Source organism: Micromys minutus (genome assembly GCF_963924665.1).
Source record: "Micromys minutus genome assembly, chromosome: 9".
In the NCBI taxonomy this organism is placed as follows: Eukaryota; Metazoa; Chordata; class Mammalia; order Rodentia; family Muridae; genus Micromys; species Micromys minutus.
In genome coordinates, this window is record NC_137978.1 from 54951784 (window position 1) to 54978850 (window position 27067).

The window sequence follows — 27067 nt, forward strand, 5'->3', positions numbered from 1 at the left end:
CCCTGGATAGCAGAGACAGCCAAAGGCCAGGTGTTGCGGGGAGGGGTTTCCTGCAATGACAAACTCTGGGCATGAATGGGGAGTCCCAACCTGGCTCTTTGACTATCCAGGGGCTGAAGTCCAGAGCTGGGCAGCTGGAAAAAACGCTTGGGCTTTGGGGCCCTCCCAGCCTCTTTGATCCCAGGATGTCCCTGTCCTTTGAACCCTGCAACTGGGGGCTGGCACGCTGGCCTGGTCGGGCTCCTCAATAGGCGGCATGCTGCAGCTGCTGAGGTCCCCCTGGGCCCGGGGCCCCGGGACTGGGGTCATCCCTTGGCGTGCCTCTGCGGGGCTCTTCTGTCCTGGACGCCCCGGGATCCGCCAGGCTTCAGATGCCTCAGATACCTCACATCACCAGTCCCCCAGCTCTGAGTCACCGGTACAGCCGGTGGGCGTCTGTTCCATGATGCGCCTGCCTCTGCGGTCCTCCGCCGAGGGGCTGGATGCTGCTTTCATAGGTGTGCCTCTGGATACCGGGACTTCCAACCGGCCCGGGGCAAGGTAAGGCTGAAGCGCCTGGGCTGGGGACACGTGGCTGGGCTTAGTAGCCAGAAGTGCAGAAGGCACAAGGGCGAGCACCTTTTCACTCCGGTCTTTGGTCTTTTTGGGATCATAGAGGGCACTGGAGAAACTGATTTCTCTCCTTCCTCAACAAGCAAAGCCAAGTCATGGTATTTCAGACTTGATGGTTCAGAATGGCTTCTGTGTATTTTGGTAATCCCAGGAAGCCGAGGCAGCTCAGAAACACTGGCCTGGACTGCATTAGCATGCCAGGGAGTTTCTAGTAGGACGCTAGGTGTGCACGCTACCCTAGGTGTGCACAGTCCAGGGGACACTGGTTTGAGAGGCGAAGTTGGTTGTCGCTTCCCCACATCTCTAGCTATCAAAATCAGAGAGCCGTAAAATCTATTTTCTTAATTAGTAAGCATCAGCCGTTTCTGCTTTGGCCCAGTACATCTGACTGTATCGGACTGAATTTTAAACGCTGTCGTTTATTAAGTGTCAACGTACCCAGGACCAGGCTGGCCTCGAGCTCACAGAGGTCCACCTGCCTCTGACTCTCAAGTTCTGGGATTAAAGGCAGACTAAATTTTTTTTAAATTATTTTATGTGATGACATGTTTTTATGTGCATGTATGGTTGTACACCACATCTCTGCCTGATGTCACAGAAAGGGACAGTGTCAGATGTCCCTAGAACTTGAGTTAAGGACAGTTGTATGCTGTCATGTGTGTGTTAGAAACCAAACTCAGGTCTTCTGCAAGAGCAGCCAATGCTCCTAACTGATGAGCCCTCTCTCTAGCCCCTTAAAAAAAAAAAAAAAAAAAACATTTAATTGAAGCGGGCATGGTGGTGTATGGCTTTAATCTCAGCACTTGGGGGGCAGAGGCAGGCAGAGCTCTGAGTTCAAGACCAGTGTTCCAGGACAGCCAGGGCTTGATTACACAGAGGAACCCTGTGTACTTAGTGCATTTGTGTGCATGCTCAAACCCATGCACGTGGGGGAGAGGCTGGGGACGGCCCATTGAGTCATCTTCTGTGTCACTGCCTTGTTTGAGATGGGGGTCTCTCATTGGCCTTGAAGTAATGGGGTAGCCTAGACTGGTGGTCACGGATCCCTTACTCACAGGATTACAAATGGGTGCCATCCCCCTACCTGGCAGTTTTTTGTTTTTTTTTTAAAGATTTAATTATTTCATGTATGTGAGTACACTGTAGCTGTCTTCAGACACACCAGAAGAGGGCATCAGATCCCATTACAGATGGTTGTGAGCCATCATGTGGTTGCTGGGAACTGAATGTAGGACCTCTGGAAGAACAGTCAGTGCTTTTAACCACTGAGTCATCTCTCCACCCCAGCAATATATATATATATATATGAATGTATATGTCAGGGATAAAAACTGAACCCTTATATGGTAAAAACTTTACTGATAGAGCCATCCGTGTATTTAAAAAAAAGTCACCCTCAGATATTGTAGTAGGTAGAAAAGTAAAAACCTCAACATGATCAGAAACACTGTTAGCCTGCCGTGATCATGCAAGCTGGTTATTCTAGCACTCCGGAGGCTGAGGCAGGAGGACTGAGAGTTTGAAGCCATCTTGGGCTACACAGTGAGTTCTGGGCCAGCTTGGGCAACAAAGCAAGAGCCTGTCAAACAAACAATAAAAAAACAAAAACTCCAATTTTTTTAAAGGTCCAAATATGAGCAGATGGGGGTTGTTTTACACCCAGTGGCAATAGCTGGTAACATCCAGACGTGCTTTTTGCAGGCTGCGGGGCGAGGTGTTTCTGACTGCTAATGCTTACAGACTGAAAAGGCAATCCCACAGTATAGTGTCACCTGCCCCAAAGGTTGAGAGAGAAGCGCCATTTGGGCGCAGAGAGCCTTCAGAGCCATGTGGCAGCTGACACTGAGACCATTCTTCTCCAGATTTGGACCCAGTCGCATCCGGGAGGAATCGCTGATGCTGGGGGCTGTCAATCCCAGCACGGGAGCCCTCCCCTTCCAGTCCCTCAGGGTTGCTGACCTAGGCAACGTGAAGGTCAATCTCTACAACCTCCAGGACAGCTGCCGGCTAATCCGAGAGGCCTATGGGAGCATCCTGGCTGCTGGCTGCATTCCTCTGACCTTGGGTAATGGCTTCGAGCAAGGGCAAGTGTTGCTCCCCCCCCCCTGCAGTGGGGGAGGATGGTTACTCCACAGGGGCCTATGGGCAGCTGTTTCTCCAGGGGAAGCTACTGTGAACGTGGACCCGGAAGGAAAGTAAACTCCAAATTCCTTCATCTTGGTTACAGGAGAAAGGTTATTCAATATTTTGGGAGGCCTTGCACGGAGGCTTCATTGACAGACTCTGTCTCAGGAAAACAAGACAAAAAAAAAAAGAGAGGACAGGGAAAGTGGGACGAGGCCCGTAAGGCATTTGTCCTGGGGCAGGAGAAAAACCAACAGTGAAATCAATAAAGCAGGAGGATAAGTAACTCATTCCCTGCTTTTGCTTCAAGCCCCAGTATGACTAGGGGGATCTGTGTTTTCTTGTTCATCAAGAGTTTCTTTTTGCATTGATTTTTTTAAAAATTACTATTTTATGATAGTATTGATCTCAGTTAATTAAGTTGTAGGGCTTTTTTTTTTCTTTCTTTTTTTCTTTTATTTTTTTCCGGCTTCTTTCAAATGTTCTATCCCTGCATGTATGCCACCCTCCTCCCTCACCCTCCTCCCAGTCCTCCATTTTAGACCTGTCACCCTCCTCCCTCACCCTCCTCCCAATCCTTTATTTCAGACCTGTCACCCTCCTCCCTCACCCTCCTCCTACTCTCACCCTCCTCCCAATCCTTCATTTCAGACCTGCCACCCTCCTCCCTCACCCTCCTCCCAATCCTTCATTTCAGACCTGTCACCCTCCTCCCTCACCCTCCTCCTACTTCTCCATCCCAGACCTGAAGAAGGCTATCAACAGAGACTCAGTTGTAACTTCTCAACCTGACAGACAAAAACCGATTTTAGTGAACGTGAGATTGCAGGAAGGTCTTTCTTTTGCTCCTTACTTTTTTTTTTTCTTTTTCTCTTGCATTTATTTACTTAGAATGTGTCTCTGTGCACACACGTGTGTCAGAGCACACATACAGAGGTCAGAATACAACTTTTGGGAGTTGTCTCCTTCTACTACGTGAGTCCGGGAGATCAAACACAGGTTATCAGGTTTGGCAGCAAGCGCCTTTACCTGCTGTGCCATCTTGCCCGCCCTCCAGAGGGTACATGAAACTGGTCAGGATTTCCATCAATGTACAGGGCATTGAAACCTCTTCCTCTCTACTTTGGTTCACAAATTTAAACAGTGTGAGTGGGTTTTTTTTTCTATATTCCTGTTTAATTTTTGATAATTTGGATGGCCTAGTTACTGGGTATGGCGGAGTAGGGAGAGAGGTTTCAGGCCTCCAGTGTTTGGCATCTCAACCCAGATCTCACAAGCTGCCTCACAGTCCGGTCTGTGCTGCTTGGTGCTTGGCTCCATCTGTCAACAGGTAGAATGACAGCGGGCTATCTCACTGCATTGTGGGCTGGGTGTGTAGTTCACCAGCTCATTGCTGTGCTTTAAATATTGGCTTCAGTACGACTCAGCTATTGTTATTGTCAAGATCTAATCCATGTCCTAAGCCTGCACTGCTCAGTGGGGTAGCCTGTAACCCTACTTACCCCTGAGACCACGGCAGGGAGACCACAAGTTCAAAGCCAGTCTGTACTGCAGAGTGAATTCAAGGCTAGCCTTGGTAACTTGGTGAGATCTTGTCTCAAGATTCAGAAAAGTGAAGGAAGAAAATAAAAAGACAGTTCCAGCAAATAATGGTGTCCCTCCAAACATAGATAGGTACAAGCAACAGTAAATGTGGAACTGATAACAGGTCTGTTGTAGATGAGAGAAGGGGGGGTGGTTAGAGACATCTGGAAGAGTTTACAGCAGTGATAAAGGCAAGGCTGAATACGACCTGCAGAGAGGGGGCGGGGAGGAGAGAAACAGAAAGAGGGAAAGAGAACAAGAAAGGAAAACCAAGAGAGTGGGCAAAAGAGAAGGAGCCCAAGAAATAGCAGGGCTATAAGGAGACTGAGGAGCTGGGGGAAGGAAGCCCGTGAGCTGGTTTAGGGTAGGAGAGGACGGGAGCTGAGAAGTCTGGGGGGTTTAGCATGAACTCTGAAATGTGGAACAGCATCTGCCCTGCTGAGGGAGCCTGGAGGCAGCATGTGCTTATCCTGCAGACCACACCCTGCCTTCTGCTCGGAAGAAGGGAGATGGCTCCATTTGGCAGATGGGAATCAGCTCCACAAGTTCCTGGCTTCTGTCTAAAGACCAAAATTTGGGGAAATGGAGTTTCCTTTGGACCTGACACTAAACTCAATGATCTATATTTTTAAAGACATACTATTTATTTTACATATATGAGTACACTGTAACTTCAGACACACCAGAAGAGGGCATCAGATCCTATTACAGATGGTTGTGAGCCACCATGTGGTTGCTGGGAACTGAACGTGGGACCTCTGGAAGAACAATCAGTGCTCTTAACCTCCGAGCCATCTCTCCAGCACCCAGGGATTAAAGGTGTGTGCTAAGGCTGAGCCACACCACAACTAGTAACAGCTCTTCCCAATAAACACAATCTCATAGTGTGATCCAATGCCATGCAACAGACAGGGGAAGGCATTTTCCTTTTAGAATGCCACCTATGGTCATTTAGCTGTGGATACAGTTCTGTAGTGTACCCGTAAGGGTGGTAGCGTTGGGGACTTCAGGACTGTTGCTAGTGATAGTCTTGCTCACGTCCTGTTTTCTCTCTGTAGGTGGAGACCATACGATCACATATCCCATACTGCAAGCCGTGGCAAAGGAGTAAGTCCCAAGGTTGCAACATTCGGGAGCTAAGGTCCAGCTTGCTACTAGGTGACATCAAGTGACCACTGTGGGAGCAGGTTATGGAAGGGTTATTGGAAATTCCCCCACTGAGTTGTTTTTAGTGGCTCAAAACAAAGGTTGGACTCCATGTGTCTCTGTCAGTCATCAGCTTGCTGTCCTTTCCTTTGGCCGACATTTACCATGGTGCATGCGCACTGCATTTTCAGTTGGCCAGTGAGTCCCAAGTGAGACATGCAATCCGGGCTTCCTTCTATTTGTTTTCCTATGCAAGCTAAATGCAAATATCGACAGAGGGGAGGCCCTGTTACCCCCCCAACAACTCCACCTCCCATAGACTCCTTCCTTGTCTGGACAACAGGAAGCAGATTTTTCAGCTGGAGCAAGTCTCCTGATACCGATCAGCTTTGGCTGATTTAGTTGGAGGAAGGTAGAGGGTGGAAGTGGTAGGTGGGAGCTTCAGAATTTGTTTTAGGGAAGCCGTGTGGGCAGCATTCTGACTGGGCATTCTGGGAGGGCACGTGGAAAACATCCTAACTGGGATGGAGGGGCATGTGGGTAGCATCCTGACTCCGGGTGGGGCTGGGGTCAGTCTTGTCTCAAGCTGTTTTAGCCTCTCACTAGCATGGACTGTTGTTCATCTGTCATGTCCAGCAGGCCCGATGGAAAGGCCCGTTGGTTCCTTAGCCGGAGAAAAGGCAGCGCTGACTGGTTTTGCCTTTATAGAGCTCTGTCCTGAGCCTCTTTTCCTTCTCTCTGAAACTCTTGGTGGCAGGCCAGCCGTGTCTGCTTCTGCCTGGTTTTTCCTAGGTGCTAAGTGAGCTGACCACAGAAAACAGATTGCAAGGCAGGCAGGATGCCAGGACCCTTGACCTCTGAGATGCTGTTTTGCCCCCAGGCACGGCCCCGTGGGTTTAGTGCACGTGGGTGCCCACACCAACACCACGGACAAATCTCCGGAGGAGAAGGTCTACCATCGGACACCTTTCCGTCGAAGTGTGGATGAGGGACTGCTGGACAGGAAGCGAGTGGTACAAATAGGTATCCGGGGTTCTTCCAAGACCCTGGATCCCTACAGATACAGTCGGAGTCAGGTGATGGACGAACACCCTTCTCTATTCCGCAAAGTGTCTTCTGCCTTGTCAAAGAGGATTCAGCGGGTGCTTTACTGAAGTTCAGAAAGTGAGGCTGGGGCTAGATGTGACAGCACAAGTCTGTAAGCCCAAACTTCAAGAATGCAACACCATTCACGGTTGCATGTTGAATTCCTGGCAAGCCTGGGCTATATGAGACCTTGTTTGAGGATAAAACCAAAAATGGGCTGGTGCCATGGTTCGTGGAGAATAGGGGCTTGCCATTAAATTTGATGACCAGAGTTTGATCCCCAGCCCTCATAGTGTGTGTGCCTGAACTACACTGTCTCTCATGCACAGATAAGAAAAAGCAAGTGGAGACAAAAACAAACAAACAAACAAAAATCACCCTGAGTTTGAGTCAAGTGAGTTGTGGCAAGAGTATTGATTTTTAGTTGTTGATTTTCCCTTTTTTTTTTTAAGATTTATTTATTTATTATATATACAGTACACTGTAGCTGTCTTTAAACACACCAGGAGACAGCATCAGATCTCATTACAGATGGTTGTGAGCCACCATGTGGTTGCTGGGATTTGAACTCAGAACCTCTGGAAGAGCAGTCGGTGCTCTTAACTGCTGAGCCATCTCTGCAGCCCTCACTTTTGTTTTTGATACAGGACCTTATTCTGTAGCCCAGGCTGGCCTGCAACTCAAGGTGATCCTTCTGCCTCAGCTTCCTGAGTTTTGGGGATGGCAGGTGTGAGCCTCCACACCTGGGAGACATTAATGAGGCAGGGGCTGCCTGTTGCTGTGCACAGAATGAGACAGAAAGCAAACCCCTTGGGGGCTGCTGGTTTAGAAGACATGGGGTGTGAACCTGAGTTAAGGTAGACAACATTTCTTAGTGTTTAATGTAACACCAGGCAGACGGCGAGCTCTGATCTGAACACGGTGCCAGGCAACCACACAAACACAAAGGACTCACTCATTATGTAGCCCTGGTTGTCCTCCGTAGACTCACTAGGTAGACCAGGCTGGCCTCAAACGCACAGAGAGCCTCCTGCCTCTCCCTCCACGTGCTGGGATTAAAGGTGTGGGTCACCACCTCTGCTCCTTCATCTTACTTTGCTTTTCATTGTATTTATTTATTCTGTGTGCTCGAGGGCCACTCATCCCCCACTCATTCAGCCTTCATCAGTAAGGTGGGGACTGTGGTTCCCGTCATGGAAGCTGAGGTCAGATGTAATACGCACGTGCAATGCAAAGCCTGGGGTCAGCTATCGCCTGCAGCTCTTTGACTCTTGCCTCTACAGGGCTTCCGTGTGGTCCTGGCTGAAGACTGTTGGATGAAGTCCCTGGTCCCCCTGATGGCAGAGATCAGGCAGCAGATGGGGGGCACGCCTCTTTATATCAGCTTTGCCATAGACGCCTTGGATCCTGCCTATGCCCCGGGGACAGGGACACCGGAAATTGCTGGGCTCACACCTAGTCAGGTAAGTGGGCTTACCTAGTGGATTCCTGAAGGGGGTATTCTTTACGTATGTGTCCTCTGTCTTGTCTGTCTCTCTTTCTCTGTGTGTGTGGGGTGCACACCTGTGGGTACAAGTTCTCAAAGATCCCTCTGGAGCTGGATTACAGGAGGCTGGAAGCTACCTAATGTGGGTTTCTTTTTTATTGTTTTTTTTTTTTTTTTGTTTTGTTCTTTTTTTTTGAGACAGCCTTGGCTGTCCTGGAACTCCTGTAGACTCAGCTAGTCTAAAACTAGGAGACCTGCCTGCCTCTGCCTCCCAAGTGCTGTTATCAAAGGTGAGTGCACCACCACCCTGGGAAGGGTGTATTCTTCACAGTACAGTTGCCTGAGCCCTGTTGTCTTCAGGACTCAGGATACTTTTCTTCTTCTTTGGCTAAGGATAGCTGTGGATACTGCCCAACACACAATTGTAAACTTACTTGAAACATTAAGATATTAAAAAAAAAAAACCTGGACTGTTTGGCTCCTAAGCATAAAATTTGCAGATCATAATGTCACTTCACAATGTAATGAGGTTGTTTCCAGGGCTGACTGTAGAAATCAGGTATTGCTTTGAGCTGTTTGTCTGTGGCTCCTTCCTTCCTCCCTCCCTCCTTCCCTTCCTTCCTTCCTTCTCTCCTCTTTCTTCTCCTCTTTCTTCTTCTTCCTCCTCCTTCTCCCTTCTTTGTCCTCTTCTTTCTCCCCCTCCTTTCTCTGAGACAGGGTTTCTCTGTGGAGCCCTGCCTTGGAACTTGCTCTGTGGCCCAGTGTGCCCTCGAACTCAGAGATCCACTGGCCTCTGTCCCGGGTGCTGGGATCAAAGACGTGTGCTGCCCCTGCCCAGCCCCCTAGCATTCCTCCTGCCTCTAGTTCATCTGCAGTCAATTCAGGAAGAACATTTTGTAGTGCCCCCTCTTAAGAGCACTGAACTTAGGGCCTGAGGGGATAACCCGGTAGTAGCGCACATGTGTAGTGTGAACCAAGTTCTACGAAACATTCCCAGCCTCAACCCAAAACACAACGCACCAGGCTCGTATGGTTACGTTTGTAGAGTACACACCCGGAGACTACCTACCCAGGTGGCTGGAGCATTTTGGAGCCAAGCCTCATGAACTGTGCTGAGATCCACACGGGCAGGGTCTTTCCCCATATGCCCTAATTCCCATGTCCTTGGAGGCAGGGTTTGTGGGGCACGCTGTCCAAGGTGTAGGTAAATTACGTGCATCTTCTAAGAAAGGAGGATGCTCATAACCGTCTCCCAGCCATTCTGCTCATTTCTGGGGCAACCGTAAGCGCCCCCCCCCCCATTTTTCATGTGCAGGATGCAAACTTCTTGGGTAACGCCTTTGTACCTGTTCCTAACCCCCACCCCCACCCGGAGTCAGTCAGATCCATGCCCCCGTGTCTGTCTTGTTCGGTACCTTAGCCTGTGTCTTTTCCTGTTTGTAGTTTGGCTTGCTCTAACCCAGGGCCTGTGTGCATCATGTACCTGGGCCACCAGTGTGGCTGTAGCCAGTACACACCTAGGTCAAGGGTGGGTATCTGTGCCTCCTCCGCTGGTTGCTTTCACTGGCAGTAAGTGTCATGTTTGTCCTGGACAGGCTCTGGAGATCATCCGAGGTTGTCAGGGCCTGAATGTGGTGGGCTGCGATCTTGTGGAAGTCTCCCCGCCGTACGATCTCTCTGGTGAGCGAAGAGCAAGGAGGATCCACGGGTGGCTGTTAGTTCAAATTAGAATCATCTAATGAGTTGGGCCTCCACGGTCACCTCAGGGACCCTGTGGAGAATGTCCAGCAGTGAACTGGTTCTGTTCCCACAAACCCAACAAGCATGAGCTGATGCAAGGAACAAAACCCCTGGGAGGTGCCAGATGTTGCTGTTCAGTGACAGCGTGGCTCGGTGGCATCTCCTTTGATGTTTCATTGAGAAGTGAATTTGCAAAGCATGCTTTACTGTGAAGTAGGGGTTGCTTCAGCTGACACTTGGGCAAAACAATTGTCACCCCTGTGATATTCTAACTGAAAGAAAGAAAAGAGCTTCTGGTTAGGCCTACTGGCCTGAGGGTGGGCCTGAGCAGTCACTGGTATTAAAGGTCCCTCAGAATTCTCATAGTCTCCAAAAGATGCTTGGTAGGGACTGAAGGCATGTTCACAGGCAGATGGCACCCCAATTTCAGAAGTCAGGGCTCTAGGAAGGCCAGAAGGCTAGAGTCCTTGGAGAGTGGACCTAGAGGAGGTGTGTGCCTGCTTCATAGCCTTTTTCTTTCTCCTAGGCAACACAGCCCTCCTAGCAGCTAACCTACTGTTTGAGATGCTGTGTGCTCTCCCCAAGGTGACAACTGTCTGAGTCTGTTCCTGAAGACAAAACAGACTGTGTCATGACAAAGCCCCAGGGACCTGTGAGCAAGCAGTGTAAGGACCAAAGAGAGCTTTCTGTGAAGTGTCACCATTGGCTGCAAACAGGGACAATTTCTGAACAATAACCCTAACAGCTCGTGTCTCTTTCCTTTCTAACATTAAAATGTTTATTTTTTATGTGTGCCTGAGTACGTGCATGTATACGTGTGTGGTTGTGGAGTTCAGAAGGAGGTGCAGGATTGATCCTCTAGAACCGGAGTTAGACAGCTGTGAGCCACCAGTGGGTGCTGGGAACTGGGTCAGAGTCCTCAGTAACAGTAAGTGCTCTTAACTGATAAGACAGGGATTCTCTGTGTAGCCCTGGCTGTCCTGGAACTCTGTAGACCAGGCTAGCCTCAAACTCAAGAGATCCGCCTGCCTCTGCCTCCCAAGTGTTAGAATTAAGTGTATGCTACCGCTGCCTGGCCAAAGCTCACATTTCTAAGGAGAAGTGTTGACTGCCCCAGGTCTGGTGGTGCACCCTGGCACACACCTGTAGTCCCAACACTTGGGAGGCTGAGGCAGGAAGATTGCTACAAATTTGAGCCTAGCTAGGGTTATATAGCAAGAATGCCAGACTCTCTCAGAAAACCAAAACCAGTTGTCTGGCCAGTCTATACTGTTTTAATTTTGTTCTCTTTGATAGAAGGTGGAAAACACAGGAGAAGGAGATGAGCAAACGAGAAAGGCCCACGGACTGTCTCCACAGTGTCTGTCTATAGTGGAGCTCAGGGCAGCGTCTGGTGTTAGGCTATTGTGAACACACATGAAAGAGAAACGACACCACATGCACAGTACCTAGTGAAGAAATCTGCACTGAAGCCTTCGAGCTGAGTTCGGTGGGCCCCACCTGCCACTTCAGCATTGAGGCAGGGGAATCCATGTGCATGTGAGGCTAACCTGGTCTATTCAGTAAGACCATATCACTGCCCTTCACCTCAAACAAGACTAGGGGAAGACAACCAGATCTGTCAGCTTGCCGAGAGACCCTCCTAACCCTCTGTACAACTCGGCTTTGCATTACCTGCCCTTCAGGCTGACAGCCCCTCTCTGCCCGCCATCTCCCGTGCCTGCCGTGTTTGAAAGCACGACCGAGTGGTGTACAATTCCAGTGATGTATCTACGAGGAAATCATCTTTCGATACCCATCACAAGTGGTGCCCCAGAGCCATCACACATTAAAATAGTTTATTTGTTTCCAGTAATATTCTTAAAACAAAATAACATTAGCTTTACTGCCTGTTCACAATATAAAACCAAAACCAAACAAAACTGAAGAGTAAAAACATAAAACATAAAAGACGCAATTTGCCAAATAAATTATTTGTTCTTAGTAGTATCAAAAGTGCAAAATCTCCACCTTCCTCTCAGATGTCTCCAGATCCTTTCTAACGAATGGCAGATTTGTCCCGCCATTATTTTCAAGGGCACATGGATGCCAGTATTTCATCCGCACCCTCTTCTTACTCACTGATGTACTTGTTTACTTGTTTTATGGTCTAGGATTAAGGAACACAGCGCCTCATGCTCGCTATACAAGTATCCTAACATCCCAGCCTGGTGTCACCTGTATTTGAGACATGGTCTAATAGCCCAAGCCTGTTTTTCCTGCTTATGCTAAGGATGACCCCGAAATCCTGATTTTCCTGTCTCTGCTTCCCGAGTGCTGGGGTTAGAGGCATGTGCCACCACGTCTGGCTCCTTGCAATTAAGGAATTATACCTAAAATTTCCCCCTTATCACTGGGGATCAAACCAAAAGGCTCACATCCTCCCTAGGCAAGTGCTTTACCACTCAGCGTCAGCCCCAGATGGACTTCTACTTTGAAAAGAATCAAACCAGAGAGGCTGGGTGCTTGCTTCCAGCTCCTAGCCCAAGCAAAGCAGATGGCTCAGAGTGATTTTCTTAGCAAACACATAGATGGTGGCTTCAAATGAGGAGACTGACCCTTCTGAAAGCAACAAACTTTTGTGTGTTGGCAGGTGACAGGGAGAGCAGTCTCTCTCCTTCAGGGTCTCATGCAGCTTGTCAGCTTGGGTTAGGTCGGCCACAGTTGATCCTAAGGTGGCAGGGAAAGGGCATCCCACAGACTGACTGGACTTGCACCTCAGCTACTGAACATGGCTCCCAGGCTGCCTTGAGCAGATAACCACTCCTCACACAGCAGTATCTGAACTGAAACCTTGCTGTGAGACTACATTCATTAGGATGAGAAACCTTGGCATTTGGCTGAGCATAAATATAGCTCATATTTGACACAAAAATGAACAATTCATAGAAACAACATTCAGGAAGAAAGACTTGTGGTGTACACCTATAATCCCAGTACTTGGGAGACTGAGGCAGGAGGGCCTCGAGCTGGAGGCCAGCCTGGGCTACACAATCAGACTCTTGTTTAAAGCAAGCAAGCAAATCAAAGCTCCACGGTGCACCTGGTAGATACCCCAACCTCATCAGGTCTGTAGAATTTTGTCAATCCTGTCTCTACTTTTCTCTGCCCCCTTGAATGGAAAGACATTTTATCTTCTTAGTACAGTTTTGAGAAAAGAAGAAACATCTGGAGAATTTTTGGTTTTCAAAAATTATGTGTCAAGGAATTTTACCAGTTCCAGAAACATAAAGACAAAAATTTATCAATGAGTTAAAACAAACTCACAAGAGGCACCCAGCCATACATTACAGAAAGAAAAGAAAATGTGTGACCCTGGGGTGGGACTCAGGCTCTGCACTTGTCAGTTAGTGCTCTACCCCCACCCTCGGCTCCAGACACACATTCTGACGGCTGGCAGCGAGGAGCCAAGACTGCCGTCACGTTTTCTAGTTGGGCCAGGCGCGTGAGAAGCAGCATCGTGAATCGGCATGTACTTCTAGAGGGTCAGATGGAAGAATGAAGCCTGGCAGTGGTTTCTTTATTTTTTAATAAAGCTAAAGACTCTTTGAAAACTACAGAGTTCCTGGGTTCAATTACTTTATCACTTACCACTGAGCTCAGTGTTTAAAGTAGTCAGGATCCGAGGTACTTGGTTCAAAGCAATTACAACTGGAGAATACTCACTGAGTGAATGTCCGGTCCCTGATTGTGCCCTTCACTTTACAAAAGGGCACTTGCTTGACAGTAAAACACACCATGTGTGACAGTTGTCCAAACTTCCCTTATGGTTTGGCTCTAAAAACAAAGGGTATGCCCTTGAGTGGACGAGCATGATCCGGCCCTGAGCCCAAGGTGCGCGGAGCCAGGCCCACGGGAGCCGATGGGTCTGATCTGGCGGCGGGAAGCAGCGCTAATGATGAGGCAGAGACGCCAGAAGTCAGAAGCAAGCTGCCTACTGGACAGGAGTCCCACACGTCTCCGCTCTGTCAGACACGACTTGAAGATTGAATTCTTTGGGGATAACAATGTTCAAAATGCAATTGTCAGAGAGGTCAGGCTCCTTGGTATGAAGACACGCCTGGCATTTTACTGGAGAGTGAGGCAGGAAGGGCTCCTGCACCTAGCTCTTGGCGGGTAGGAGTAAGAGCTGCCATCTTACATCTACTGGCTCTATATAGCAGCTTATCTACGCTCAGAGAACAAGATCACAGGATATGGCTCCTAGTATCAAACTCTAAAATCCAGAGGCAAAAAGGCATCTGGAGACAGGTCAGTAGTCAGTCACTCCAGTGCTGGCAAGGCAGAAGGCCCTGGCGGTGGTGGTGCTGACAGGGAGTGCAGTGAGGGAAGGGGGCGGGAACAAGGGAAGCTCACAGGATCACAGGGCTGTGCACCCCCAGTCAGTGCTCACCCTTCCTCTTGGTGGGGAGACCAAATGTGAATGCTGCACCCTCACCCCCTGCTCACCCCTTTCTTCTTAAAACTATGGTTGGCCAACTGTTGTGGGGGATACCCCCAAAATAGACTTCTCAGTGCCTGCTTCCAGAAGCAGAGTCACATGGAAAATTGCTTACAACTAGGCCTCTTTCCTAGAAGCCACAGTGGGCTGTCCCATGTTGAGAGCACACACCTTGGCAGAGGCTAAGCAGGGGCCAGCAGGAGCCTGCTGCAGGGGGGTGGGGGAGAGGTGAGTGACCCACCCCATATGACAGGCTCAAGAAGATCCTGAGGTTCGTCCAGGCCCGGCTCAGGGTCAAGCCCTGGATTTCTCCAATGTAAGGACAGGGGGTGTGAGCATGTTACAGGGACAGCAAAGAAGAAGGGATGGGTAATCTATTTAAGTAGTGTGGCATTCATCTAGGGGTAAGACAACCCAAAGGGGAAGATTTTCATCTAGGGATCAAACCTGCACTGCGTTTTCCTCCTAGGTGATAAAGGAAAGGTCTTCTAGCCATTGCTCTAGAAGAGAAATCTAAAAACGAGACTCTCTTGAAAACCCATCTCTGGGGAGCGTCATAGCCTGAAGAGCCCTCTGCTCAGTCTAGCTCAGGCCACGATGGGATGTAGAATCTCTGCAAGGAGCCTTCTAGCAGGCGCTCCATCCACAATGACAATTTGCTCAGCTTGCCTTTGAGGGGCTTGGGCCCAAGGCCACAGGGAGGCTTCCCTCGGGAGGAGTCAGGGTCACAGGAGCCCACGGTCTCCTCATCCACTGTCTTTAGTGGCTTGAAAAGGCAGAAATACTTCTTGTGTCCGTTTAGGGCCAGCACGTAGCCAGTGTAGTCTCGTTCCATAAAGTGCTTGTCATACTGGTTTGGGATGGGGGCCGCATCCTGAGCAAACTCCAGCAAGTACTCCAGCCATTCCCGGTGTTTGTCCAGAGTCAGGAAGGAGAAATGGAGGCTGCTGCTCCTGTGGGAAGAGCAGACGAGGGTTCTGGAAGGTTCTGGGAGATAACTGCAGGCCATTTGAAGAGAACAATGTCAGCACCCTAGGCAGGGCTAAACAGCCGGGAGAGGCTTGTGCTGGCTGCGGCCTGAACTTAGGAAAGGATTTATGTGGAGCTGGGGGGTGGGGTGGGGCAGGATTCATGGGCATGAAAGTTAAGGGAGAGTGATAGAAAGTCTGTAACTCTAGCACTTGAAAGGTAGAGGCAGGATTGTTCCACCTTTGAGAGCATCCAGCTCTACTATAGAAAGTACAAGATCAAGCCAGGTATGCCGGCACAAGCCTTTGATCCCAGCACTCATAAGGCAGAGGTAGATCATCTCTGTGATTCTGAGGCCAGCCCAGTCTACATCATGAGTTCCAGCCAGGGCTATGCAGAGACCCTGTCTCAAAGAACCCAAACAAACAGCAAGAGAAGGTTCCAATGATGGCAGATATGTGGCCCAGGAAGGATACAGAACTGCTCAGCTAGTGGGACATATGCAACTGTCTTCCAACCTCTCTTCTTTCTTTAGATACACACATCCCTTCCTTTCTCTCTCCCTGCCCTCACTCTTGAGCACACACACACACACACACACACACACACACACACACACACACACACACAGCTTACCCAGTGAATGTGTAGACTTCCAAAGCAAACTTCTGCAGCAGGCTTGTCTTTGTGGAATTGGACAGGATGAGGACCACATTCATGTGGCCGGGCCTCAGGCGTACCAAGTTGCTGGTGTATGTCACATCTGTGAGTTCAGTTACCTCCACAAAGCCTTTTTTAGGAATCTTGCTGTGGAGAAATACAAAGAACTTTAGATGAGGGGAGAGGAAACCAGTGGAAGCCATGTGTGGTGGCACATGTCTGTAACCCTAGCATCTGGGAGGTAGACGCTGAAGGCAAGCCTCATCTATGTGGTCAGTCTGAGGATAGCCTGGGCTATGGGAATAAATACACATGCAAACTCCCCCTTAGGCCTCTAAAACAAACACAAAACCAGTGAAGCAGAATATCCCCTGGCTTAATCGGGGACATCTTGACTGCCTCTCAGCATTGACTAGGAGGACCCACAGGCCATAAGGTGGCTGCAGGGTGGCCCCGGCTCACAACAGTAACCCTTCCCATGCAGCTTTCCGCCCAGTACAAAGTGGTCGCAGATGAGAGCCACGGAGGCCACAAATGCTCCGTCTGATTTGAACTCTGACAGGTCCCTTCCAGTTATGAGTCACAGGAGAAGGCCACCCCAGCTTCTGGCTCAGGTGCCACATCCCGTGTTTTCTTTCCCTTCTTGCTTTCATGACTGAAGCTAGGACTGCAAATCACATGACATGTCAGCCCTGTATTTACATGTGTGAAGTGTCTTCGTTCGTGTGCCCAGGCAGCAGTGGCTTTTCCCTTACTCTAGATGCCAGGGAAGGGGATGGACACAGCTCGGCGGTTAAGAGTGTGTCCTGAACTTCTAGAGGCCCAGAAGGTGGTAACAGTCTGGAACTCCAGCTCTAGGGGGGTCCTGTTATTTCTAGCCTCTGAGGGTACAAACCGACACAGACGCACACAGACGTAATTAAAAATAACAATTACAAAGAACTCAGAATGCCTGGGAATAGAAGTGCTTTGGACATGTTGATTCCTCTCCCACTTTATATGTGTGAGACATGGGGGCAGGGCCAGAACACGACATTTCTGACAGCTCACACCTCAGCCTGGAGGTGACTTCACATACACTTGGGTACATGTGCACTTGCTGTGACTGTGACTCACGGAGGAGGCATACCAACTGTTTTCTTTTTTTCTGGGACGAGATCTCAGTACATAGTTCTGGCTAGCCTGGAACTCACTATATAAAACTTGCAGGGATCGACCTGCCTCTGCCTCCCAAGCACTGGGATTGAAGGTATGTGCCACCATGACTGGCTGGTTCAGAACACTCCATGTGGCCTTACGTTGCCATCCATAAAGTTTTACACTTCAGGTTATTTCAGAGTTGGGGGTTAGGATGCTGCCCAGTGAGAGCTCTTGTCTAGCACATGTGAGGCTCTCGGTTTGATCCTTGGCATTGCAACTCCCTCCCCCAAACCAATAGCCAGATTTGAGAGCCGGGCAAGGAGGCCTTTCCTCCCATCCTACAATGCTCTCTGAGGCTGAGGGCAGGGTGTGTGGGGGAAGGACCTGCTGCTCTCTTTGGTGAAGCTCGGCTCAGTCTTCCCGGTCTTCTCAGGGACTTCCTCTTTATCAGGAGGGTGCGACTCTCGCTCCTCAGTTGAGTCACTGAAGCACAGAGACACAAGTTACTTTTCCTTTCCTTTCTAAACGAAAGGGCATCAGCAGAGCGGTCACTGGGCTCACCTGAAAGCCTGGACGATGACAGTGCCGAAGAGGATGAAGAGGGCTGAGAAGATAAGGGACAGCAAGGGCATCATCTCCCGCCTGGAAGCAAAGGCAGCTGTTAGCCACATCTGCTGGGATTTGGGTTCCGGCTGTCTCAGGAGGAAAAAGTCCCAAACCAAACGCCTTTCACACCAAGAAACAGGATCACAAGACAGGCTGCTTCTAGGGTGAAGGAGGGGGAGGAAGAGACTGTTTCCTCAGTCCAGTCACAGAGACTGCACTCTGGAAGGTGGCTTTAGACTGTGTCCACACATTCTGCAGACGAGGATGAAGGACTTAAGTACACATGGAGCAGCTTTCAGACACCGGGGGACTGTGGCTACAGTCTGTGGAATGATCTCAAGTTAACTGACTCTTCCTTGGCCAGAATGGTCAGATGTGGCCCAGATCAGCTTCAGCTGTCGACTGGGCACAGACTAGTCACCTGGAGTGGGAACTTAGTAGGAGAGTTGCCTCCATCAGACTGGCTGTGGACATGTTTGTGGGGACTTTTTTTTTTATTACTAATTGATACTGCAGGACCACGCATGGGCAGGCAGTAAGCAGCATTCCTCTGCAATCTGTTTCAGCTCCTGCCTTGGCTTGTAAGCCAAAATAAACCTTTTCCTCCCCAAGTTTATTTTGGTCATGGGTAGACATATCTATCTGTGCATGCACACACTGGGTTCTACGTCTGAGGTCCTGTGACAAGTGGCAGACACAGCGTAAAGAAAGGACCAGTGCCACCTCTGCTGACAGGGAGGCCAGCTGGGATGACTCTTCCCTCCCAGCAGGAAGTACCAGTCAGCAAAGGAAGAACAAGTCAGTCATTGGGCCTACGTGAACTTTCCTACTTTCAGCAGCAAGTGCACACTGAAATCCAAGCACGGCTCTGTCTAGAGCTGGAGGCTCGCTGACAGGGAAAAAAACCCACAACATCCTACCAGTTACTGTGCAGCAGGCTCTCCCAGAAGTCCGAGAGGTAGTCAGAAACAGAGTAGAGCCACCGGAGGAAAAATACCTGTGAGAGCAAATGGACAGTGGTCAGGACTGAGCTCAGAAGGAACCCACACTACCCAACAGTTAAGTCCTGTGAGCCTCTCCGGCTCTGTTCCTGCCCCATACCTCACACTGCCCTGCCCCTCCCGAAGGCCCCTGCCCCTCCTGATGGCCTATCCTTCCGGATCCTGATGCTCACAGGAGCCAGTTCATCAGTCAGGTCAGGGAGCACAGCTTCTGAGGACAGAAAGGCTGGATCTTTCCGAAGCTGGTCAAGATAACCCAAGAGAAGGAACTTATCACTCTCACTGCCAGTCCAGGGGTCTTCCAGGGATTTAAATACCACCCTCCCCGCTGTGTTCCGCCTTTCCAAGATAGACACCTGGGGAAAAAACAGAAAAACCATTAGAGTCTCAAAAGCAGCAGGATATAACAGCATTATTAACTCCGCCCCTCCACCTCCTTGGGAGGCTGAAGCTGAGGTGAGATCAGGAGTCTGAGCCTAGCCTGGACTTCCATAGTCACATTTTGTGTATAAAACTGCAGTTGCCTGTGCTGTTTTTCAGGAAAGATGGGAAAAGGCCTCATGAAGTCAATACCTAAGCTAACACATAAAGCTGTCTGTGGTGTTTGTAGGAGGCCTGAGGTCTTTTTGGCAACAACAATCAGTAGTATTCAAACTCCCTGTGAGTTGTGAAGATGGCCCTGAACTCGTCTCCGCCCCACCAGTGTCCCTGGTTTACTGTGCTAGTAAGTAAACCAGGGCCCAGTGCATGTTAGCTGAGCAGTCTACCAACTGAACCCCACCACATCAGGAGTCAGTGTTGTTTGAGACCTACGTAGGCCTTACATTCCTGGGCTCAAAAGACTCTCAAACCTTGGCCTTTCCAGAATAACTTAATTTTTGGTTCTTTAAAAAATTTAATCATGGAATGGGAGAAGCGGTCTTGCCTAGGGAAGAGTACACCATCTGGTTGTTCAAAACCAAACAGTCAGCCCTGAAAACATACTATACAGGTAGTTTTATATGAACTGAACAGGTTATATTTAGAAATATGTATATATATTTATGCAAGCAATAACAATCAATAGAAAGGCCATGAATTTGACAGAGAGTGCTCTTAATCACTGAGCAACCTTTCCAGCTCAATCTTTGCTCATTTTGATACTGGGTATCATGTAGCCCACTAGCCTGAAACTTAATTTACCTGCCTCTACCACCCGAGTGCTAGGACTATAGGCATATATATGCTACTACAAATGGCAAAAGTAATTGCTTTTATGGTGACATTCCAAAGCTTCTGCCAAAATTCTAAACCTTTCTTTTTTCCCACAGATTTTGTGTAATAGCTTCTGATTTAATGTTCCAGTTAAGGAACTTTGCTTTGCAGAGCTTTTCCATGATAACTAAATGGGACTGTGGGTCTTTTTCCTCCTTTCTGTGCTGAGGATACAACCCAGGGCCTCGGGCTTTTCAGGCTGGCGCTCTGTCACCAAACTAGAGTCTTGACCCTAAAAGAGCCACCTCAGTCTTCTGGGGTGTGTGTATGTGACAGCACAGGCAGAGAATGTGAGGAAGGTTTCTGAGCATGTCACCAGTGGCCTGAGATTTGGAGAGTGGATGGGCCTCTTGAGTTCTGTACCACTACACTGTCCCCAAGAAAAGCTGTTGGAAAAGGCTAACACATCTCAGCCTTCCCTCATGGGAAGTGGCTGAGAGGGCTCAGCTGGGATGGCATCAGAGTGGAGGAAGAGGGCCTTACAGGAAAGTCTGGAGCCCACAAGGGGGATGTAAAATCACTAGGTGAAGAATGGAGGGAGGTCTAAATAATGCTCCAACCAGGTCTCAGAGGTTTCCAGATTTCTGCAATCTGTACTCAGTACTCTGAAGACAGGAGGAATGGGACTGGGAATGAGGATCGGGGCCCATAGCTCACCCCTGACTTCCCCTGGAATGCTTCGATGTCTGGTAGCAAGGTGCTGGCAAACTCCTGCTGCCGGTTGCTGTAGACATGCACAAACCGCACTGTGTCTTGAGTGTTTGCCAATGCAAATGACAGGAAGGCTTCAAAGGGTTTGCTTAGTTTGTTAGCCTCAGCTGTCAGTAAAACCACGCAGTATCTGTACACAAATAAGAGAGGAGGTCCTATCACCAATCCTGAGGCAGGGTCAGGGTTGGCAATGGTTGCTAAGTTAAGAGATACACTCTATATGATTTCCTTTCAGGGAGGAGTAGTTGATCTATCTTAGGGCAGAGGTGACTGAACCTTGTTCTGAAGGGGCTGCTTCTTCAAGGTTCTAAAGGAGGCCTAACATTTATCCATTCATTTTTCCAGTCACTGAGCTCTCAGACAACACTTCCATCCTTGTTTCAGTAGAGAAGACAGACACACAGACACATAAGTGGATATTGACAAGTGTTGTGAGAAGGAGAAGAGGGACAGAGAGATGGGGTGGGATGAAGGTTGTACTCATGCAGGTCAGGAAAATACCACCTGATGTTTCAGCAGAGACTTGGATAAAGTGCTGTAGGAGAAGAAAGGAGGGCAGAGCCACTTTGTTGTCCTGGGTTTGAAGAGACCAATGGCAGACATGGTGAACTGAGTCCTGAGCAAGGGGATAGGGCTGTGGCCTACTCAATAGCGGCAGTGGTAAATAGTAAGATTTCAGGCAGATCTTAAACTGTATTTGTGTCTTGGTGTGTGGATCAATCCTCTTTCCACCATGTGGATCTCAGCGAGCAAGCCCATGTTGCTGGCTCTCCAGGTATCTGCTATATGTGGTGGCTTATGTCTATGATTTCAGCATGTGGTCTGAAGGTACCCTGGACTAAGACACCCCACCCCATCACAGACATTTAACAGAAAGACGCTACTTCAGTGAGGGGCAGAGGTCTTACTTTCTCTGTCGGTGAGACCGCTTCACAGGGCAGAGTTCATGGAACATCCTCTGGCTGGTGAGCCGGGACGCCAGCAGGTATTTGTTTTGGGCAATGAAGTCCTCGATGACCTGTTTCTTTAGTCCCCGAGCCTGGAGAAACACCAACAAGCACTCAGTTTTCACACTGCACACAGGCTTACTCTCACACTTATGAAGACTGTGGCTGATCTTGGCTAAAGCAACACAAGGCAAGAAACGTGGAAATGTTGGTTAACAACTCAGGTGAAGGTCATGGTGTAGCCAGGTCAAGCTCAGGAGAAAAGTCAAGGTTTCTGCTGCAGGACTCTCTATACCAATTTACACTAAGAGTTTGAGTCAATCTTTTTTTTTTTTTTTTTTTGGATATTCTCTGTATTTACATTTCAAATGTTATCCCCTTTTCCCCACTCCCATCTCCCAAGTCAATCATTTTTGATTTTATACAAATATATTTCTACTTTGGGATCTGTAGCAAACTAAAGAATTAAAAATAAATTCTAGGGCTAGAGAGATGGTAAAATGCTGGTCTAACATGCTTAAAACTCTGGGTTCAATTACCATACCTCAAAAAGACAAAACAAAACACCCAAACAATGGTAGCTTTTGTGTTTTAAAGACAGGGTCTTATTATTTAGCCTGGCTGGCCTGGAACTTCTGTGTAGACTATGATGACCTCAAATTCACAAATTAACACCTATTCCTGCCATCAGAGTGTTGTCCCACCATGTCCAGTTCCCAGTGTCTTTTAGAGACAGGTGTTGTGTGGCCCAGGCTGGAACCCAGCCTGTTATGTAGCTGATGACGACCCTGGATTTCTGACCTTCCTACTGTCCTGGTGCTGGGATTTCAGGCATTTGTCACCACATCAAGTTTACGTGGTCCTAGTAGTGAATTCAGGACTTCAAACACTCTAAAAGAGCACTACCACTCTGACAGCCCCTCCCAAACCACTGTTTGTACGAACCAAGAGGCAGACCACAAAATAGAACATTGAATGCTCTGTTATGCTTTCATGCAGTTCAAAGGACAGACATCACATAGGTGACACAAAACTGCCATTAGCCACTGTGTACTTAGTAAATCCTAAAGAAAGAACAAACAAATGCAGGAAGGATGGCTGAAGCATTTGCAATGCTGCTGGATGATACGAAGTCAGTATCCGAGAACCAACTTCATCCCTTCCATCAGCAGCGAGCACAGCAGAGATGCTGACAGTAAGACCCTGGGCTAGGGAGATGACTTGGGACAAGGGTGTTTGCCCACAAGCCTGTTCGATTCTCCAGACACACAGAGAGGAAGACCTGACTTCCTCAGTGACCTCTACACAAACATGAATGTGTAGATACATACAACTAAGTGTAAATTAAAAAAAAGATTATAATTAAAAAAAATCACTGATGTACTCACAACCTTCCAACTTCTATTTCCTGCCTACTACCTCTTGGCAGTAGGTCATCTCAAGTGACCAGATGTCATAGTGAACTCACTATGTCAGTTAAGAATGACCTTGAACTTCCTTCTTGTTTCTGTGTCCTGAGAACACAGGCCAGCAATGATTGCTTCTCCAGTGCTGCACCTCCAGCCTAGGGCTCTGTGCCTGCCAGGCCAGCACCCTGAGCCGGCTTTGAATTCTCTCTCTCTCTCTTTTAAAAAGGATTTATTTATAAGTACACTGTAGCTGTCTTTAGACACACCAGCAGAGGGCATCAGATTTCATTACAGATGGATGTCAGCCACCATGTGGTTGCTGGGATTTGAACTCAGAACCTCTGGAAGACCAGTCAGTGCTCTTAGCCACTGAGCCACCTCTCCAGCCCTGGCTCTGAAATCTCAATATTCTCAGCCTTCAAAGTGCTGATATTAAAGCCTTTCCACCTGCCTTTCCTAAGCTCTACTCTGCCCATCTGGGCTCATCTTCACTAGCATTTGCTGTAGCTCTAATTCAGCATGCATAAGACCAGTTTGTTCTTTCCCTATCAGCCATTTCCCTGTCTGGTTCTGCCCTACAAAATGACCCTCCCAATTTCCAGTCTCAGACACCCTATTCTTCATGCTGAACAAGCTGCCTAGTAGACTGGGTAGAGACTGTCTTTCTAGCTTTCCTCCCTTGAGTGAACAACTGTAGGGTACAGCCTACCTATGGACATCCCAGGAAATACAATATTCACTACCCAGCAGTAAGACAATGAAATGTTTATAAAATATATTATTTTTATTTATAAAAAATTATGTGTATGTGATTGTATGTATGCGTAGGGAAGTATAGGCAACCTCGAGGTCCAGAAAAGATTGTCAGATCCCCTGGAACTGGAGTTGTAGGTGGTTGTGAGCTGCCCAACATATGTGTCAGGAACTGAACTCGGAACTTTGAGTCCTCTGGAAGAGCAGTACATGTTTTTTAACTGCTGAGCCATCTCTCCAGCCCCCAAGTAAGCCACTTAATAAAACGTATAGTAGTCTCACTTAAGAGTCAGGGGCTAGTGGGCATGGTGGTGCACACCTTTAATCCCAGCACTGAGGAGGCAGAGGCAGGCAGATCTCTGGGAGTTTCTGGTCAGCCTAGTTTATATATCGAATGAGACCTTGTCTAAAAAAAAAAAAAAAAAAAAAAACCCAAAAGTCAACAAATAACTCTTCTCTCAAACCCAGATTCTCCTGCTTTGGCCTTGAGAGTACTAGAATTCCAGGCATGTACATCTGAGGCTATTTTGTTTTGTAAGCAAAACACTATTGTGTCAGATAAAAACAAATCAACAAAATTTAGTACATCAGTAAGAAGAAATGCTAAGTGAGTTTCTCCCTTTATTCAGCTGTTTTGATCAATTCTCTCTCTCTCTCTCTCTCTCTCTCTCCCTCCCTCCCTCTCTCTCTCATTCATGAGTGTACATGTGTGTGCCTGAGCACACTCAGGACAAGAATGACCCTTAGCAGTTGGTTTTCTCCTTCTTTCACGTGGGTTCCAGAAATGGAACTCAGGGATCAGGGGTCAAAGGTCAAGGGTCAGACTAGGTAGCAAGTACTTTCACCCACTGAGTCATCTTGGTCCCTCCCTATCTTTCCTTCTTCATCATTAGAGAAAAAGTCTTAGTGCAGTTTAGGCTAACCACAGACTCGAGTGTAGCTGAGCTCCTGACCCTTCCAGAGCTTTATTTCTAGTTCAGCGCTGCTGCTTATTTCTGTGAAGGCTGGGGTAAAAAACAGAGCGTGTTGGCCTGAGGTGACTCCCATACCTGGATCACATCAGCAGGCTTGTTGATGTGCTCTTTGAAGATCAGCATGGTGGGGGCATAGATGTTGATGTTGTACTGCTTGGTCATCTCTTCCACACCTCTCACGCCCAGGTACACATATCCAAATGACACATAATCTCTGTATGCGAAGGCTGTCAACTTCGAGGGAGACAGGAGGGAGGAAGTGAGATGGACAGCTTGGCCTCCAGCTTACGGACCAAGTGGGACCCACTAATGTCAGTGGCTGGGATACACTGTCATCTTATGGAGCCCCGTGAGTCTGGCTTACCCTCAAACATCTGCTCCAGGAATTCTAATGGCATAAAAACTGAGCAAGGGCAAACACATCTAATTTTCTCAAGAGATAAAACATTATCAAGAAATTTTGCCTGGGTCCATGTGTGTCTCTGTGTGTGTGTGTGTGTATGTCCATGTCTATTCCAGCCCAGGCAGAGTAGCCTTTTCTGAAACATTGCAACCAGAATGGTTCAGCCTTTTCCAGAATTTGGAATCTTAGCATATCCATAATGAAATACTCTTGGGGACAGGACCAAATTTAAACATAAAATCTGTATGTTTCACATGCACCTCATACACACAGTGTAAACGTGATAGTGTCCATTTCAGGGATTCTATGTCTCGACTGTGACCTGTCACATGAGGTCAGGGGTGGAATTCCCTGATGTGGTGAGGCACTCATGGTCAGAAGTTTTCTGATTTGGGATTTTTAAATCAAAGATGCTCATATATGTAATCATACAAAAGACAAACAGGTCATGGGCTCTGACGCAGAGCTGGCACCCCACCAGGAAAATGGAAACCACTCCACACATGCGTTACCTTGTAGAGCAGCGGTGCTGCCGGTGTCTGGCCGAACAGGAGAGCGCGCGGCTTATTCTCCTGCTGCCAGCCAGAGAGGAAGCGCACATAATTTTTATTTGTGACCTTAAGTTGGAAATAGAAGGTTAGTTGCAAAATATAATTTTAAAGAACACTTTATTCATTTTTATTTTGTGCATGAATGTTTTGCTTATATGTATGTATGTATGTGCACTACACATATGACAGGTGCTCACAAAGGTCAGAAGAAGGTATTAAATTCCCTGGAACCAGAGCTATGATGGTTGTGAGCTGCCATATAGGTGCTGGAAACTTCCAGGCCTTCTGGAAGAGTAGCCAGTGTTCTTAACTGCTGAGGTGTCTCTTCAACCACAATATTTAATTCTCAACAACTCTTATACTTCTGTCAGGAGATAAGTTAAGTAATATAAAGAGGTTGTTTGTAAAAACCAAAAATGCAGACAATTAATATTTTTGCCTTTTTTGAGAAAGGGTCTATTTAGTCCTGGCTGGACTAGAACTTGCTAAGCAGACCAGGCGGGCCTTGCACTTACTGAGATCTGTCTGCTGGCCTTGGCCTATAATCTGTCTTATTTTGACAAAGCCATTAGAAGAATGGTGACACACATGTCATCGGTTTATAAATGCTGACAGATTAAAATTATCATCCTGTGTGAAAGAATTACTGACTAGAAGCCATGTAGCACTTGCTCTGTAAACATGGTCTAAGTCGGGTTAGACAGGTGCCGTGGGTAAGGGTGTGTGCTGCTCTTATCCAAGAGGACCTGAGTCTTCAACAACAACAACACTACATCATTTGTTTGGTGTACATGTATAGGTATGAGCTATGTGTGCAGGTGTGGGTCAGAGGACAACTCTCAGGAGCTGGCTCTCGTCACACTCAGGTTGTCAAGCTTGGCAGCAAGCATCTTTACCTGCTGAGCCAGCTCTCCAGCCTCAATGAGCTTTTACTTGTCGTGCTGTTTTTAAGACAAACTCTCTCCACATGGTCCTGGCTAACTTCAAACTCACAGAGATCCACTTTCTTCTGCCTCCTGAGTGCTGGGATGCAAGGGGTGCGCCATCATGGCCGCTTCTCACTAAGCTCTTAAAGTTCCAAAAATAATACCTGTTTAATGAATCTGGTGGGTTTGGTAGATATGATTATACATACTTCATATATACTTAAAAATGTAAAATCTAAATGTAATTAATTTTTCTCAATGTAATCTGATTTTCATACTTTCTTCTTTTTTAAGTATTTATTTATTTTATGTATGTGAGCACACTGTTGTTGTCTTCAGACACACCAGAAGAGGGTATTGGATCCCATTATAGATGGTTGTGAGCCATCATGTGGTTGCTGGAAATTGAACTCAGGACCTCTGGAAGAGGTCAGTCAGTGCTCTTAACCACTGAACCATCTCTCCAGCCCGATTTTCATATTTTCACAGGACAAACCAATACATA

General features: G+C 48.0%; 2 protein-coding genes across 3 annotated transcripts in view; one reads left to right on the top strand and one right to left on the bottom strand.

The window, feature by feature from the left end:
* Positions 1 to 256: 256 nt before the first annotated feature.
* On the top strand, positions 257 to 10444 carry AGMAT (agmatinase (putative); the record flags this gene model as incomplete). 2 transcript variants are annotated; one of them, XM_080921976.1, is made up of 7 exons in its annotated part: positions 257 to 540; positions 2475 to 2677; positions 5349 to 5427; positions 6347 to 6542; positions 7836 to 8015; positions 9634 to 9718; positions 10305 to 10444. In XM_080921976.1, 7 exons carry the CDS (start codon positions 257 to 259, stop codon positions 10376 to 10378), a joined length of 1101 nt encoding a protein of 366 aa, XP_080778102.1. In that variant the 3' UTR covers positions 10379 to 10444. The 2 variants fall into 2 exon arrangements, with proteins under 2 accessions (XP_080778102.1, XP_080778103.1); XM_080921977.1 differs by having other exon boundaries at positions 5379 to 5427.
* Positions 10445 to 11602: 1158 nt separating this feature from the next.
* Positions 11603 to 27067, bottom strand: part of DNAJC16 (DnaJ heat shock protein family (Hsp40) member C16) — a 30192-nt gene continuing 14727 nt past the window's right edge. Inside the window, exons 6-15 of the mRNA XM_080921762.1 lie at positions 25598 to 25702; positions 24758 to 24916; positions 21508 to 21638; positions 20546 to 20729; positions 18808 to 18990; positions 18554 to 18630; positions 17589 to 17669; positions 17412 to 17510; positions 15864 to 16034; positions 11603 to 15211 (exon numbers count right to left, since the gene is read on the bottom strand). Of these exons, the coding sequence (XP_080777888.1) occupies positions 14836 to 15211; positions 15864 to 16034; positions 17412 to 17510; positions 17589 to 17669; positions 18554 to 18630; positions 18808 to 18990; positions 20546 to 20729; positions 21508 to 21638; positions 24758 to 24916; positions 25598 to 25702 (1566 nt within the window). The 3' untranslated portion in view covers positions 11603 to 14835. The remainder of the gene's footprint in view (positions 15212 to 15863; positions 16035 to 17411; positions 17511 to 17588; positions 17670 to 18553; positions 18631 to 18807; positions 18991 to 20545; positions 20730 to 21507; positions 21639 to 24757; positions 24917 to 25597; positions 25703 to 27067) is intronic.